The sequence below is a fragment of the Anolis sagrei genome, chromosome 3 (genome assembly GCF_037176765.1).
Source record: "Anolis sagrei isolate rAnoSag1 chromosome 3, rAnoSag1.mat, whole genome shotgun sequence".
NCBI lineage: Eukaryota > Metazoa > Chordata > Lepidosauria > Squamata > Dactyloidae > Anolis > Anolis sagrei.
Genome location: NC_090023.1, coordinates 10,421,359 through 10,437,572, shown reverse-complemented (window position 1 = coordinate 10,437,572; position 16,214 = coordinate 10,421,359). Strand labels below are relative to the sequence as shown.

Genomic DNA, 16,214 nt, shown 5'->3' with positions numbered 1-16,214 from the left:
TTGTGTATTCTCTTATAATTCCTCCTTCTCAACCTCAATTTATTCTTCTCTGTGCCATTAGTGTTATTTACTTCTTACAAGTGCCGCGTCGGCAATCCGTAAGGGATTACCCAAATTGAACTATTTTCGCATATGTTGTTCCCTTGGAGGAGACTGTGTTTGTTTTCCAGTCAACAGGCTTTAAAATAAGTGGATTAATAGCTTGAATTGTGGTTATAATGTCAATAAGTCTCGTGAGTATCTTCAAACTGGCTTCTTGTTCTCAACACTCTTCCAGTTACTGGTCAGGCAGACATTTATATAACAGATGGACTCGGGTGGCTCAAAACATCATTGAACTATCTTTGCTACTTGTGAAACTGTGCTGGCCAAATACAAAAGAAGAGAGAAGGAAAATGTATAGAAGGAGGGGGAAATCCCACATTAATGAGTATGCCAACTGACAAAAGAACCTGTGTCTTGTGTTGTCAAAGGCTTTCGTGGCTGCAATCATTGGGTTGCTGTGAGCTTTCCAGGCTGTATGGAAATACAGCTTACAAAACTACATTTAAAAAGGTAAAGGTAATCCCCTGACATTATGTCCAGTCATGTCTGACTCTGGGGTGTGGTGCTCATCTCCATTTCTAAGCCGAAGAGCCGGCGTTGTCCATAGACATCTCCAAGGTCATATGGACAGCGTGACTGCATGGAGCAACGTTACCTTTCCGCCAGAGTGGTACCTATTCATCTACTCACATTTTGCATGAAAACTACATAGGGACCACCAAACGCAGCATTATCCAAACACGAATCAAGGAACATGAAAGGCACTGCAGACTACTTCAACCAGAGAAGTCAGCCATAGCAGAGCACCTGATGAACCAACCTGGACACAGCAGATTATTTGAGAACACAGAAATGCTGGACCACTCTCACAACCACCGTGTCAGGCTACACAGAGAAACCACTGAAATCCACAAGCATGTGGACAATTTCGACAGAAAGGAGGAAACCATGAAAATGAACACAATCTGGCTACCAGTATTTAAAAAAACTCTAAAATCATCACAGTAAATAAAGAACAACACTCAGAAAACAGGGGAATTACAAACAGGAGACAATCAGGGTCAGCTAACACCTCCCAACAAATGATTCCCACAGGCAGAAAGCAGCCAGTCTTTGAAGCTTCAAGGCCATTAAATGCTAATCATGGTGGCCAAACTGCAGCATTCACACTTACCTCCAACAGACAAGAGTTCTTTCTCCCACCTTGGACATTATTCCACAGATATATAAACCCCACTTGCCTAGTTTCCAACAGACCTCACAACCTCTGAGGATGCCTGCCATAGATGTGGGTGAAACGTCAGGAGAGAATGCTTCTGGAACATGGACATACACCTCACCTCTGAGGATGCTTGCCATAGATGCAGGCGAAATGTCAGGAGAAATGCCTCTAGAACATAGCCATATAGCCCGAAAAAAACCCACAGGAGCTTATGGACATACAGCTTGGAAAACTCACAGCAATCTGTGTCTTTCTTGTCTAAGGAAATTCATGCTGTCACTGGAAGTCCACAGGCACACACACAACATTAGAATCATAAAATTGAAAGCCACTCCAAGGAACATCCAGTCCAACCCCATTCCATGCAGGAAGAGACAATCAAAGCACTCCAAAAAGATGGCTATGTAGCATCTGTTTGAAAACCTTGAGAGATGGAGACTCCACCAAACTCCAAGACAGCATAGTCCATTATCAAACATCTCTTATTATTTACAGTATTTAGACCCTGCCCTTCCCACATTAAAGGGGACTCAGAGCAGCTTACAGAACACGCATATGGCAAACATTCAATGCCGATTGTAGAATTAGCAAGGACAGACAACACAAACAGAGGTAACGGCACTTTTCCCCATCTTATTTCTGGCATCTTGGAGGCTGTACTTGACTCTGAACACAGGGGGGTGCTGTCGCTCCATCTTCCATGCCGAGGAGCTTTCTTTCAATCAATGTCCTTAAGGGCGACTTTATTGCCTCCCCGCTAAAAGCGGTGCCTATTTTATGCACTCACATTTCTGCTTTCGACTTGCTAGGTGGGCAGGTGAGCTGGTGCTAACGGCAGGTGCTCTCCCCGACTCGGGATCGAACTGCCGACCTTCTTATCAACAGGATTTTTCTGCAGCACAGTGGTTTAGCCCGGCCCTGGATACCTTCCATCTTGTCAATATCCTTCCTGAACTGTGGTACCCAGAATAGGGCATGGTACTCTTCATTAATCCTAATTGAAGCAGATTGGTTTGTTTCAAATGAGCTAAATGGCAAATCAGGTGATATGAAAAACATAATGCAGAGGTAACACAGGAGCTCAATGGTAGAAGCTCAATGTGCTTCCATTATTGTATGTTCCAGACTTGATCGACAGTATCTCTGAACCCCTGTGAGGAGCAGGTCTAGAAATTATGAGAGTCTTCCAGCATGGCCTAGTGACTTGTATGCTAGGCTATGGAGACCAGAGTTCAAATCCTTGCTCAATCATGGAAACCTACTGGAGTCCCATCTACACTGACCATTTAATGTGGTTCAAAGCTAGCTTCAAGCTGCATTGGTCAGACAACGAACTCCCATGAAAGCATGAGCAAGAATGCTCTTAATGCGCATCAGTGCTCTGTAGTTTCTTAATCACCTTTCGGGCCTCAAACTGGTTTCAGGAATTTCCGTGTAATCGTCTGTACATCAAAACCACTTTCTTCCATGCCTGTTTAAAACTGCAGGAAATGGTCAGTGTAGACCAGTGATTCTCAATCTTTCCCTTTCTTCCATTACAGGGCATTCACCAAGGTCTATTCTTTTGGTCCAACCTTCCGTGCCGACAATTCCCAAACTCGTAAGCACTTGGCCGAATTTTATATGGTGGAGGCAGAGCTGGCCTTTGTTGAAAACCTACAGGATATCATGCAGGTGAGCAATGAAATTGGGAAGCCCTCATGGTTTGCTGTTTTTGACACCGAGTACTGTATTTTCTGGTGTATTAAATGACTTTTTAACCCAGGAAAATCCTCCCTGAACTTGGGGGTGGTCTATTATGTTGGCTATAAAAATCACTTCCTGTTTTGGGTCAAGGCAAGGAAGGCGGGCAGCTGCCCTACGCTAGAGCAGGGCACTTGAAGCCTCAGCAGCTACTGTGCTCCTCCAGCGCCGCTTGGCTCCCACTACCGGGCTTCAACTTCACCGAGGGGCTTTTGTATTCCAGGCTTGCCTCGGCTGTCAGTGCGGCGGTGGAGGAGGAGAAGGTGATATACTTGCCGGACAGCCACGTCGCCTCCCCCTCCTCTGCCATTGCACTGACAGCCGAGGTAGGCCTGGAGTTGAAGAGCCCCTCAGTGAGGCTGAAGCTCAGCAGCAAAAGCCTAAGAGATGCCCTCCGGCACCGCTTGGCTCCCGTTGCCGAGCTTCAGCCTCACCGCGATGGGCTTTTCCACTCCAGGCCCACCTCAACTGTCAGTGCGGCAGCGGAAGAGGAGGAGAAGGAGGAGGTGATATACTCGCCGGACAGCCACGTCACCTCCGCCGCCGCCGCCACCACCGCATTGACAGTCGAGTCAGATCTGGAGTGGAAGAGCTCCTCGGTGAGGCTGAAGCCTGGCAGCAGGAGCCAAGTGGCACCAGAGGAGCACAGCAGTTGCTGCTGCTTCTAGCGCCCTGCTCCAGCACAGGACAGCTGTCCACCTCCTTCGCCTGTTAGGAGCCCACATCTTGTTTTGGATCCAAAACAAGAAGAGATGTTTTGGAATCAAAACAGGAAGTGATGAGCACAGTGGTTGGCTGGTTGTGGCAGAGCCTGGCTGCCGTGGAGGGGAGGCCACCTCTATGGAGCCGAGAAGCTGCCTCAAGGCCCAGGAAAGGAGGCTTCGGGGCCTGAAGGGGCTGGCAACCAGTTTTTTTTTTTACCCTTGGGACCTTTCATGGGCCCCACAAACCAACCAGAGCTGGATGGAGGTCCACTTCTAAAAAATCAAGACTTGGGTGTTAAATGGATCACACTTCAAAGGTGAACTATGGTTCCTAGAAGCCTCCAAGACAAACAATTCGCCTTTTCTATTTTCTGTGGAGGAGTCTTGGGACCAATAGTCTTGGAGTCCAAATTATAGACCCTGGGCCATGCTTTTCCCACTCAATGGGATGCAATATATATTTAGATAAAGGATGAGATCCGTTCCCTAACTTGTGAGTCTTATGCCTTGCCATCAAGTGTGCATCTGTTGCTTGGTATTTTGTTAGGCTGTGAAACAACTACATAAATGCTGTTGTAAGACCTTACTAGTGCAGGCCCGCTGAAAAGTGGAGTTTACCTTCTTGTTGATTCCCAAGAGATTTACAGGATTGGAAGGCAATGCTGATGGACTCATTCCAGGAGTTGAGTGTGATGTCTGTAGACAGTCCATGTTTCGCAGGCATATAGCAGAGTTAGGAGAACAAAAGCTTTATAAACAAGTACCGTGGTATCTCTATGGATGTCCTGATCCTCAAACACTCTCTGCTTCATTTGGAAAAATGCTGCACTCGCAGAGCTCAGGCGGTGTTGTATTTCAGTGCCAATGTTGACTTTTGTGGAGCGGTAGCTGCCAAGGAAGCAGAAATGGTCAACATTTTCTAACTTTACACCATTAAGCTGTATTTCTGGCATTGGAAAGGGATTAGCTGGTGACTGCTGGAAGAGCACTTTGGTTTTCTCAATGTTCAATGAGAGGCCGAGCTTCTCGTATGCTTCTGCAAAGGAGTTTAGAGTGGCTTGTAGACTACGTTATCATTGGCATATTGGAGTTCTATAACAGATGTTATGACCTTGGTTTTGGCTTTCAGTCTGCTGAGGTTAAATGGCTTGCCATCTGTCCGATAGATGATTTCCACTCCTGTGGAAAGCTTCCTACCAACAAGTATTGTAGTGGTGAAGATGGAAAATAAAGTTGGAATAATAACACATCCCTGTTTGACACCTGATCCCACCTTAAATGGGTAGCTTTGGGAGCCATTGCTATCCAAGAAAAATGCAGGGGGGGAAATCAAGCTCTGTACATGGCATTCATTGACCTTTAAAAGGCATTCGACACAGTGAATTGCAGCGCTATCTAGACCAGTGGTTCTCAACCTGGGGTCCCCAGATGTTTTTGGCCTACAACTCCCAGAAATCCCAGCCAGTTTACCAGCTGTTAGGATTTCTGGGAGTTGAAGACCAAAAACATCTGGGGACCCCAGGTTGAGAACCACTGCTCTTAACCATCCTCCAAAAAAATCGGGTGTCCCGACAAATTTGTGAACATTCTGTGGCTCGTGTTAATAGTGTTGTCTCATCTGTGTATCTCAGATTGTTGGTGTTCCTCCCTCCAATTTTTACGCCTCCTTCTTCTGAGTCTAATCCCATTTTATATATGACATTTTGATCTTAGAACAGGTAAGATAATTAAAGGCTGTCTTGAGTTACCCAATTGGAAACTATTCCATTGCTCTATATTCTGTCCTAACAGTATATTCTTGTCATGAGTACAAGTTACGCATCAGGACAGCCAAATGTTGTGGCACACACCCATTTCTTTAAGAGCAACCCAGCTCCCAACTGCATTTTATATGAATTGGAGATGGGGATATTAATTTTATTGAGATGTTAAGTGCCGCTCTGATTCTATTTTTATCTGAATTGCTCAACAGTCTTGAGAAAACAGGAACTTGGCTTCTTTCAAAATAGGGACTTCACAAGGACAAATATGTTCCAAAGAGATGCAGAACAGCAAGCTGAAGGCAGAGGTTTTGGGTTGTTGTTGTTTTGGTTTGGGGGGGTTGTTTTTTGGGGGTCTTTTGTTTGTTTGTTTGTTTGTTTGTTTTGCAAAAGCCTGAGATGGAGAGACCTGGGAAGAGTCTTTCAATGTGCAGCAACCATAGAGCACCTGCTTTGCAAACAAAAAGTCCCAGTTTCAAAGCCTGGCATTTCTATTATGTAGCTCTTTGTGTGCCTTGGAGTTGTTCCTGATTTATGATTACCCTCATTCAACTCTATTATGAGTTTTTTCTTGGCAAGATTTGTTCAGAAGGTGTTGAGCATTGCCTTCCCCTGAGTTTGCCTCTTCTGAGGTCACCCAGAGGGTTTCCAAGGCTAAGTAAGGATTCAAAGTTTGGTCTCCAAGAAGTCAAGTCCAACACCCAAACCACTATACTACATGTGAGAAAGATCTTGGAGTTTTAGTAAACAACAAGTTGAATATGTGTCAACAATGTGATGCAGCAGCTTAAAAAGCCAATGGGATTTTGGACTGCATCAAAAGGAGTGGAGTGTCTAGATCAGGCATGGGCAAACTTTCTAACCTGGAGGTTGCATGCTAGCACTCCGTACTAAGGGGACTGACTGACTGGTGATGGAAGGAAGGAAGGGAAGGATGGAAGGAGAAAGAGAGGGGGAAGGAGGGATGAAAGAGGAAAGGAAGGATGAAAGGATGGAAGGGAAGGATAAAGAGAGAGGTAAGGGAAGGAGGAAGGAAAGAGAAAAGGAAGGAAAGACCAAAGGAAAGGATGGACGAAAGGGTGGAAGGGAATGGAGGGAGTGAGGGAAGGGAGGGAGGGAGGGAGGAAAGAGAGAAGGAAGGAAAGATGAAATGGAAGGGAGGAGGATGAAAGGAGGAAAAAGGAGAGGAGGGAGGGAGGGAGGGAGGGAGGGAGGGAGGGAGGGAGGGAGGAAGGAAGGAAGGAAGGAAGGAAGGAAGGAAGGAAGGACGAAAGGGTGGAAGGACGAAAGGGAGGGAGGGAGGAAAACGAGAAGGGAGGGAAGAATAGAAGGATGGAAGGAAGGAAGGAAGGAAGGAAGGAAGGAAGGAAGGAAGGAAGGAAGGAAGGAAGGAAGGAAGGGAGGACAAAAAGGTGGAAGGAAATATAGGGAGGGAGGGAGGAAAGAGAGAAGGAAGGGAGGGAGGGAAAACAGAAGGAAGGAAGGATGAAAAGGGGTAAAGAAATGGAGAGAGGGGAGGGAGGGAGGAAGGAAGGAAGGAGGAACAAAGGGAGGGAAGGAGGGAAGGAAAGAGCAAAGGAAGGATAAGATGGTGAGAGAGTGGAGGGCCTGAGGAAAGAGCCCAAGGGGCCACATCCGGCCCCTGGGCCTGAGTTTGCCCATACCTGGTCTAGATCAAGGGAAGTAATTGTGCCTTTCTATTCTTCCTTGGTCAGACCTCACCTGGAATAGCCATGTGTCCACCAGTTCTGGGCACCACAAGAGAGAGATTAACAAGCTGGAAAGTGTCCAGAGGAGGGCGACTAAAATGGTCAAAGGTCTGGAGGAGCAGCTTAAAGAGATGGGTTTGTTTAGCTTAGAAAAAGAGAAAGTTAAGTTAGCCATGTTTAAATATTTGAGAGGATGCCATAAGGAAAAAGGGAGCATACTTGTTTTCTGCTGCCTTGGAGACTAGAGTCAATGGAGCAATGGGTTCCAATTACAGGAAATGAGATTCCACCTGAATGTTAGGAAGAACTTCCTGATCATAAGAGCTGTTCAACAGTGGAATTCTCTGCCTCTGAGTCTGGTGGAATCTCCATCCTTTTGAAAAGTTAGTTGGGATAAGCAGAAGTAGAAATGCTTCATTGCAATCACCATATTGTGTAGTTAATGCTCTTGCAGAAACTTCAATATAGAGTGTAAAACTTCCTCTTTCAAGGAAGTGAAAGCTTTGTCTTGGGTTTTCCACCCTGCTTTTGTCACTGCATCTTAGCCACAAACTAACCAAAGTTCCCACCGTTTGCAACAGAAAAATTGCTCTTTTTTTCTTGAATGGGAAAAAAGTGGGTGGCATGAGATGCATGTTTTTCCACGCTCTGGGAGAGATGCCACTTCACAAAACCACAGTCTGTTTTTTTCCTATATAATTATTTTCTTTTTCACGCTAATCAAACAAACAAGACACAATAACACTGCATTCCAACCGAATGAAAAATGTAAACAAGATAACAACATAGGCCAAGAAGAGGGAACAACAAAACAACAAAAACATTGCAACACTGCTTCTCTGTATCTTGTAAGCTGTCCATTATAGTTTAGCAAATCCTCTTTTTTCTGAATCTTATTCCTTCTCTAGATCTTGTTCTCATTATCGCTCTTTCCATCTATTTCAAAGATGAGTAGCTTGACAGTCCTATTATTTATAAATAAACGGGTATCATAGTTTCCACTTTTTTCATCTATCTTGTTATCTTATTGATTTAATAATAGTTTTTCTGTTAAAGCAACTTTCCAAGGTGTGTGTAACCATTTAATTATGCTCAAATCTTTTACACTTTTTCCAAAATTGTGTGAGAGACAAAGAGTGCATCTACACTGTAGGATTTATTTACTTATTTATTTATTTGTGGTTTTTGTATATCACCCTTCTCAACCCCGAAGGGGACTCGGGGCAATTCACAGTGTTGGCAACCATTCTGTGCCATCGATAAAAAAAGTATAAAATATAAAATATATATATTATATATAAAATATAAAAAGTATAAAACTTCAAAATTGACCCTCCCCTTATAAAACATTAAACATTATTAAACACCTCACATAAAATGACATCACATATCACACAAAGACATAGCTGTTGTCAGTAAACAGTCCTGGGTCACTGCACTTTCAACTTCCACTTTAAATATTCCTATGATGGGCCGAACGCTTGGTTCCACAGCCAGGCTTTAGCTGTCTCCTAAAGGTCAGGAGGAAGGGGTCTGACCTGATTTCACTTGGGAGGGAGTTCAACAGCGGTAGGGCTACCACTGAGAAAGCCCTGTCCCTCGTCCCCACCAGTCACACCTATGAGGCCAGTGGGACCAAGAGCAGGACTTCTCCAGAAGATCTTAATCTACATACTGATTCATAGAGGGAGATACGTTTGGACAGGTAAGTTGGACCAAAGCTGTTTAAGGCTTTATAGGCTAAAGCCAGCACTTTGAATTGTGCTCGTAGCAGACTGGCAGCCAGTGGAGCTGGCACAACAGAGGAGTTGTATGCTCCCTTTTTGATGCCCCAGTAAACATGGCTGCAGCACATTGGACTATTGCCAGCTTCTGAACAGTCTTCAAAGGCAACCCCACATAGAGCGTGTCACAGTAGTCTAAATGGAATGTAACAAGAGTGTGGACTACCATGGCCAAGTCAGACTTCCCAAGGTACGGGGGCAGTTGACACACAAGTCTTAGTTGTGTGAATGCTGCCCCTGGTCACCGCTGACACCTGGGGTTCCAGGCTAAGCAATGAGTCCAGGAGGACCCCCAAATTCCAAACCTGCTCCTTTAGTAGGAGTGTAACCTCATCTAGCACAGGCTGTAACCCTATACCCTTTTTGGCCTTTCAACTGACCAGGAGAACCTCTGTCTTGTCTGGATTCAACTTAAATTTGTTCGCACTCATTCAGTTTGACACCACTTTAATGGCAATGGTTCAATGCTATGGAATTCTGGAATTTGTAGTTTGGCAAGATACGAGCACTCTCTATCATGAAGATTAAGGCTCTGTAAAACTACAGTTCCTATCATTCTATAGCATAGAGACATGGCAGTTCATAGAATCATAGAATCAAAGAGTTGGAAGAGACCTCATGGGCTATCCAGTCCAACCCCCTGTCAAGAAGCAGGAATATTGCATTGAAATCACCCCTGACAGATGGCCATCCAGCCTCTGTTTAAAAGCTTCCAAAGAAGGAACCTCCACCACACTCCGGGGCAGAGAGTTCCACTGCTGAATGGCTCTCACAGTCAGGAAGTTCTTCCTCACGTTCAGATGGAATCTCCTCTCTTGTAGTTTGAAGCCATTGTTCCATTGCGTCCTTAGTCTCCAAGGAAGCAGAAAACAAGCTTGCCCCCTCCTCCCTGTGGCTTCCTCTCACATATTTATACATAGCTATCATATCTCCTCTCTGTCTTCTCTTCTTCAGGATAAACATGCCCAGCTCCTTAAGCCACTCCTCATAGGGCTTGTTCTCCAGACCCTTGATCATTTTAGTCGCCCTCCTCTGGACACATTCCAGCTTGTCAATATCTCTCTTGAATTGTGGTGCCCAGAATTGGACACAATATTCCAGGTGTGGTCTAACCAAAACAGAATAGAGGGGTAGCATTATTTCCCTGGACCTAGACACTATGCTCCTATTGATGCAGGCCAAAATCCAGTATTATGCCATTGTGTGAGGTCACCCGGAGTTTTGAAATTCGGTGTCATCTGTACACATATGATGTCCAACTTTACTACTCCAGTGGCCAGGCACCAGTTCAGAACCTGAACAGCCTCCTTAGTAGCTGGTGAAAAGGAGTAGTAACGTTGGACATCATCTGCGTACAGATGACACCAAACTTCAAAACTCCAGATGACCTCACACAATGGCTTAATACAGTTTGACACCACCTGAACTGCCATGGCTCAATGCTATAGAATTGTAGTTTTACAGTGCCTTAATCTTCATGCCAGAGAGTTCTGGTATCTGGCCAAACTACAAATCCCAGAATTCCATAGCATTTAACCATTGCCATTAAAAGTGGTGTCAAACTGTACTAATTCTACAGTGTAGATGTACCCAGAGTGTGTTATGTGATTCATTAAACCCTAAAGAGTTTAGTGAGGACCAATATCATACCTAGCCCTACCATTATATTTAGTGTGTTGTGCTAACATTCGAAACCCTACAAAGTTTGTGATGGAGAATGTATGTAAAAGATTTATAGAGTATTTTAAAAGATGTTTGAATGATCGGTGCTGGCATTTGTTGTAAACTGTCTTCAGCCCAAAGTAAAGGTGTCTAATAAGAATAGCATAGTTATCGAAGTTGGTGCAATGTATTCCTACAGATTTCTCTTTCCTCCGCCAACTTTGCTTAGATTATGGAAGACCTTTTCAAGAGAGTGACGGAGATGGTGTTGTCCAAATGCCCTCATGACGTTGAGCTCTTTCATAAACACGTCGTGCCTGGACAAAAGGTAAGACAAGTTGATTTGCTTTTTTGAGTGCAGTGAGTTTGGGGCTATTTTCTCATGTTCCTGCATGATTTAGCTGTTGCACCCCAAGATGCCAATGACAACAGCATCACACACAAGAGTCCAGAGTATAAGCAAACCATTTATTGCAAAAACCACAAAAATATGTGAAAAAAGCAGGAAATAAAAAAGGAGAGGTATAATCCAAAAAAGATTTAGCAATGGGTGATAGCCACATAAGAATCCAAATGTCTCATAAAAATCCAAGGGTAACACATTGAGCCCCCGGTGGCACAATGGGTTAAACCCTTGTGCTGGCAGGACTAAAGACCAACAGGGCAGAGGTTCGAATCTGGGGAGAGCGTGGATGAGCTCCCTCTGTCAGCTCCAGCTCCCCATGCTGCCACAATGTTTTACCCATGTTTTACCATCCTCCCACAAGGATGGTAAAACATCAAACAGCCTGGCGTCCCCTGGGCAACGTCCTTGCAGACAGCCAATTCTCTCACACCAGAAACAACTTGCAGTTTCTCAAGTCGCTCCTGACACAGAAAAAAAAATTCCAGGTATCACTAAAACTCACAAGTACAGCATAAATCCATAAACAAAATGTATACTTAGAAAAACTTGAGCTAGAATAATAAAACAAAAATATAGAAAACTTCCAGGATACTTGAATCCAAATCCAGGACTTGACTTGACACAAGAACTCAGGCCTAGCCTCTCCCTCAAAATCCAACGATGCCTAAACTAACTATCAGGTAAACAACTAGCTGTTTATAAGCACTCATGAAATCATATCATTTCCCATGAATTTTCCCTATCTCTTTCCCACATATGCTTTAACCTGCGGAGCCAATTCTCTGCTCTGAATTGTAAACAAAGACTTATGCTTTTCCTTGAGGGTTTTCCATTTCACTTAAATTTTTCTTCACTTGACCCCTTATCTAATTGGGTTGTTTCTGGCTCCTGTGATTGACCTTGGAGCTTGGCACTATCTGAGCCAGTTTCACTGCTCTGGCCTAAATCTTCAACACTTTGACCCTGGCCTGAATCTGCATCATTTTGAACCCCAGGAAATCCCACAATCCCTTCTGAATCATCAGTGAACCCATCATCAACCCCTGAATGAGGCTGAGCTACAATACTATCTGACTGAGGCTGAGCTACAACACTAGAGTGCATCTAATTTGGAAACTGTGGTCTTGGGATTTTTTTTTCTTAATACCTATTTCAACAAAAGAGAGGAGGAGCTGAGGAGCGTTCTAATCAAGGTGAAAGAAGAAAGCGCAAAAGCTGGGTTGCAGTTCAATATAAAAAAAACCCAAGATTATGGCAACAAGAATGATTGACAACTGGGAAATAGAGGGAGAAAATGTGGAGGCTGTGACAGACTTTGTATTTCTAGGTGCAAAGATTACTGCAGACACAGACTGCAGCCAGGAAATCAGGAGACGCTTATTTCTTGGGAGGAGAGCAATGTCCAATCTCAACAAAACAGTGAAGAGTAGAGACATCACACTGGCAAGGAAGGTCCACATAGTAAAAGCAATGGTACTCCCCTTAGTCACCTACGGATGTGAGAGCTGGACCATAAGGAAGGCTTAGAGAAGGAAGAGAGATGTTTTTGAACTGTGGTGTTGGAGGCAAGTGCTGAGAGTATCTTGGACCGTGAGAAGATCCAACCAGTCCATCCTTCAGGAAATAAAGCCCGACTGCTCATTGGAGGGAAGGATACTAGAGGCAAAGATGAAGTACTTTGGCCACATCATGAGAAGACAGGAAAGCTTGGAGAAGACAATGATGTGGGGAAAATGGAAGGAAAAAGGAAGAGAGGCCGACCAAGGGCAAGATGGATGGATGGTATCCTTGAAGTGACTGGATTAACCTTGAAGGAGCTGGGGGTGGTGACAGTGAACAGGGAACTCTGGTGTGGGCTGGTCCATGAGGTTACGAAGAGTCAGAAATGATTGAACAAATGAACATTTCAACACAATTTCTTATCCCTCTATAAGTAGATTGCAGGTATCTACCAAACTGGTCTTCTGGGTGTTTTGGACTTCAGCTCCCAAGATTCCTGATCATTAACCAAAGGCAGCTGAGACTTTTGGGAACTGAAATCCAAAACACCTGGAGGGCTAGAGTTTGGTTCTTTATCATTATCAGAATAATTTCAGTGCCAGTTTTTGTTCTCATCGACTCAGAGATGTGTTACGAAATGGCACAGTCAGCTTCTGCTGGTATTGAATGCAGGTCTTCTTCCCATTGTTTAATTTCTCTTCTTAGAAATGGAAACTGATGTTTCCTGGCTTAGATCTGATGACATCTTGTGGAGCTGGTGACTGTCTTATTAGATACTTACGTAAACTAAATGTAAGGAAGCTCTTTCTGGTCGAAACTCAAAATAATGTGTGTGGTTTTCTCCTCTTCTTCCCCTCCACCTCATTAAGACCAAGCTAGAAAAGATGCTGAACAATCAATTCATAAAGTAAGCAAAACTTTTCTGCCATTTATGTATGTATGTTTGTTGCTGTTGTGTTTGTTAATTCATTGATACCTTGCCTAAAATCCATGGTGACTTGTAAAATGTAAACAAATATAGAGGCACATACAAAGACATAAGATGAAAAAAGCCATACAAAAAGTTAGTGTTAAAGTTCCTGGCTTATAAATGCCATTTTCTAATTAGTTCTATCATAAAAACATTGGGAAAGTTTATTAAACTTTGTTTTTGCAGTCTGCACATGTGGTCGTGTCAGGAGCGACTTGAGAAACTGTAAGTCGCTTCTGGCGTGAGTCTGCACACTGAAAGGTTTCAAATGGCATATTTTCATTAAGGAAAATTACAAAGTGCCTAGACTGATGGAAATAATAGTACTACCGAAGGCTTTCATGGCTGGAATCGCTGGGTTGTTGTAGGTTTTTTTCGGGCTATATGGCCATGTTCTAGAGGCATTTTCTCCTGACGTTTCGCCTGCATCTATGGCAAGCATCCTCAGAGGTAGTGAAACATCAGGAGAAAATGCCTCTAGAACATGGCCATATAGCCCGAAAAAACCTACAACAACCCAATAGTACTACCCTCAGCCACAAAATTATGTTTCTGGAATATAACAACTGCTTTCAAAGTAAGGACCACACAATTAAACAGGAAATAACACTTTCAAACCAGGAACAGAACATTTTTCAAATTTTGTTACATAGTAAGTAAATGTAAAGGTTTTCCCCTGACATTAAGTCCAGTCATGTCCTCATCTGGGGTTTGGTGCTCATCTCCATTTCTAAGCCAAAGAGCCAGTGTTGTCCGTAGACACCACCAAGGTCATGTGGCCGGCATGACTGCATGGAGCACCATTGCATAGTTACATAGTGTTATCATGGAATTGTAAACCTGGAAGTGGCCCCATAGGACCATTGGGTGCAACCCTTATTATTCAAACCATTGAAAACAAATCCATGAAAGACACAGGATGTGAGTCAGTAAAACTGTTGTATGATAAGATATCTATGACTTCACATGCCTTGCACAGACTGAGCATCATTTACCGAGAAATCTAAAACATTCCAAAATCTAAAATTGTCCCTTTGTGTGGCTACTGTTTTGCTTTCCTATGGTTCAGTGTTCACAAATGATTCATGCAGAAACTTTATTAAAAACTAGCTTGCCCGGGTTATTTGAAAAAGTCAATTTTTATATGTACAAAATGCCTTAGGTTGTGGGTGAACTACAACTCACATCATGCCAGGTTAACCTCGAGGAACTCCATCAGTATTTAAAGTTTGTTATGTTGAGCAAGTGTGCTCTAGATGCATCATCAGTGGGGTTAAGTGTGCTCTCTGGCTGTAGGTAAACTACAACTCCCACTATGGTGAATCAGTGCCCTTAAACCCCTCCAGTAGGTTGAGTTAGTCATGGGGGGTCTATGTGCCAAGTTTGGTCCAGGTCCATCATCGGTGGAGGTCACTGTTTCACTGGTTGTGGGTGAACTACAACTCCCAGAAAGGAAGAAGAGCTTCCCCCCCCTCCTTAAAAACCACCTCCAGTAATCAAATTTCAACATGTCAGGTATGTGTGCCAAGTTGGGTTCTGATCCTTTGGTGTTTGGGTTCATAGTGCTCTCTGTAAGTGAACTACAACTCCTCCAAATCAAGATGAATTTTCCCCAAAGACCTCCAGTAATTTTCTGCAGGTCATGGGGGCTCTGTGTGCCAAGTTTGGTCCAATTCCATCTTTGGTGGAGTTCAGAGTGCTCATTGATTGCAGGTGAATTATAAATCCCAGTACCTACAACTCCAAAATGTTTCAGCCAATTCCCCTCAAAACTCACCAGTATTCAACTTTCGGTATATCGAGTAAGCATGCCATGTTTGGTCCAGATTCATCATTATTTGGGTTCATAGTGCACTCTGGATATAGGTGAACTACAACTCCTATAAATCCCTCCAAAAACCTCCAGTGCTTTTGTTGGTCACGGGGCTTCTATGTGCCAAGTTAGTTCCAGGTCCATCCTTGGTGGAGTTCACAGTGCTCTTAGATTGCAGATGAACTATACATCCCAGTACCTACAACTCCTATAAATCATGGTGAATTCTCCCAAAACTTCTCTAGTATGTTCAGTTGCTGGTTGTGATGAATCTAACCTTTTGCCAGGAGGCCGAAGCCTTGAAGTCAGTAGCTGACATGTTGAGAGATAGGCAGGAAAGCAAAGAGGTAGGAGGGAGGAGTCAGCCGACTCCTGATTGGCTAGAGCAATCAGGGGAGGAGTTAGCTTTTAGAGGGAAAAAGGCTGTGTCTTTTGACAAGTGAGGGGAGAAGGGTTTTAAACATTGAAGAGTGTAGAAGTATATTTAGGAAGAGGGAGCTGAGAGGAATTTAGACAGGGAGGGAAAACTTTTGATGTGAGCCTTGGGGTTAGAGCATAGGAAAGGCAAAGGTTCCTAGATCGCTGTACATATTAGGGTCAGTGAAGGAATGCCTGTTTGCTCTGTGAGGCAGTCAGTGGACTGATCTCAGGGACACACTGTGTCAGTGTAGTGAACAGTGTGAAGCAAGGAACTCACAGGAAACAAAAGTTATAGTCTTAAGAAAAGACTACTTGTCTAATCAGCTAAACCTTCAGTAACCGCATTACGCTTATGTACCACTCATATTAAGAGTTGATTTGTTCACCAAGTTTAAATAAACCTGTTACTAATTTCATTTTAAACTGGTGTCTGCCTTGGTCTGTTACACTCCTTAGATCTCAGCTAGCCTAAAGAC

General features: G+C 43.8%; 1 protein-coding gene across 1 annotated transcript in view; it reads left to right on the top strand.

Moving 5' to 3' along the window:
• The window catches only part of NARS2 (asparaginyl-tRNA synthetase 2, mitochondrial), a 79,797-nt gene that overhangs the window by 36,827 nt on the left and 26,756 nt on the right, over positions 1–16,214 (top strand). Inside the window, exons 8-10 of the mRNA XM_060771216.2 lie at positions 2,809–2,941; positions 10,859–10,957; positions 13,405–13,442. Of these exons, the coding sequence (XP_060627199.2) occupies positions 2,809–2,941; positions 10,859–10,957; positions 13,405–13,442 (270 nt within the window). The remainder of the gene's footprint in view (positions 1–2,808; positions 2,942–10,858; positions 10,958–13,404; positions 13,443–16,214) is intronic.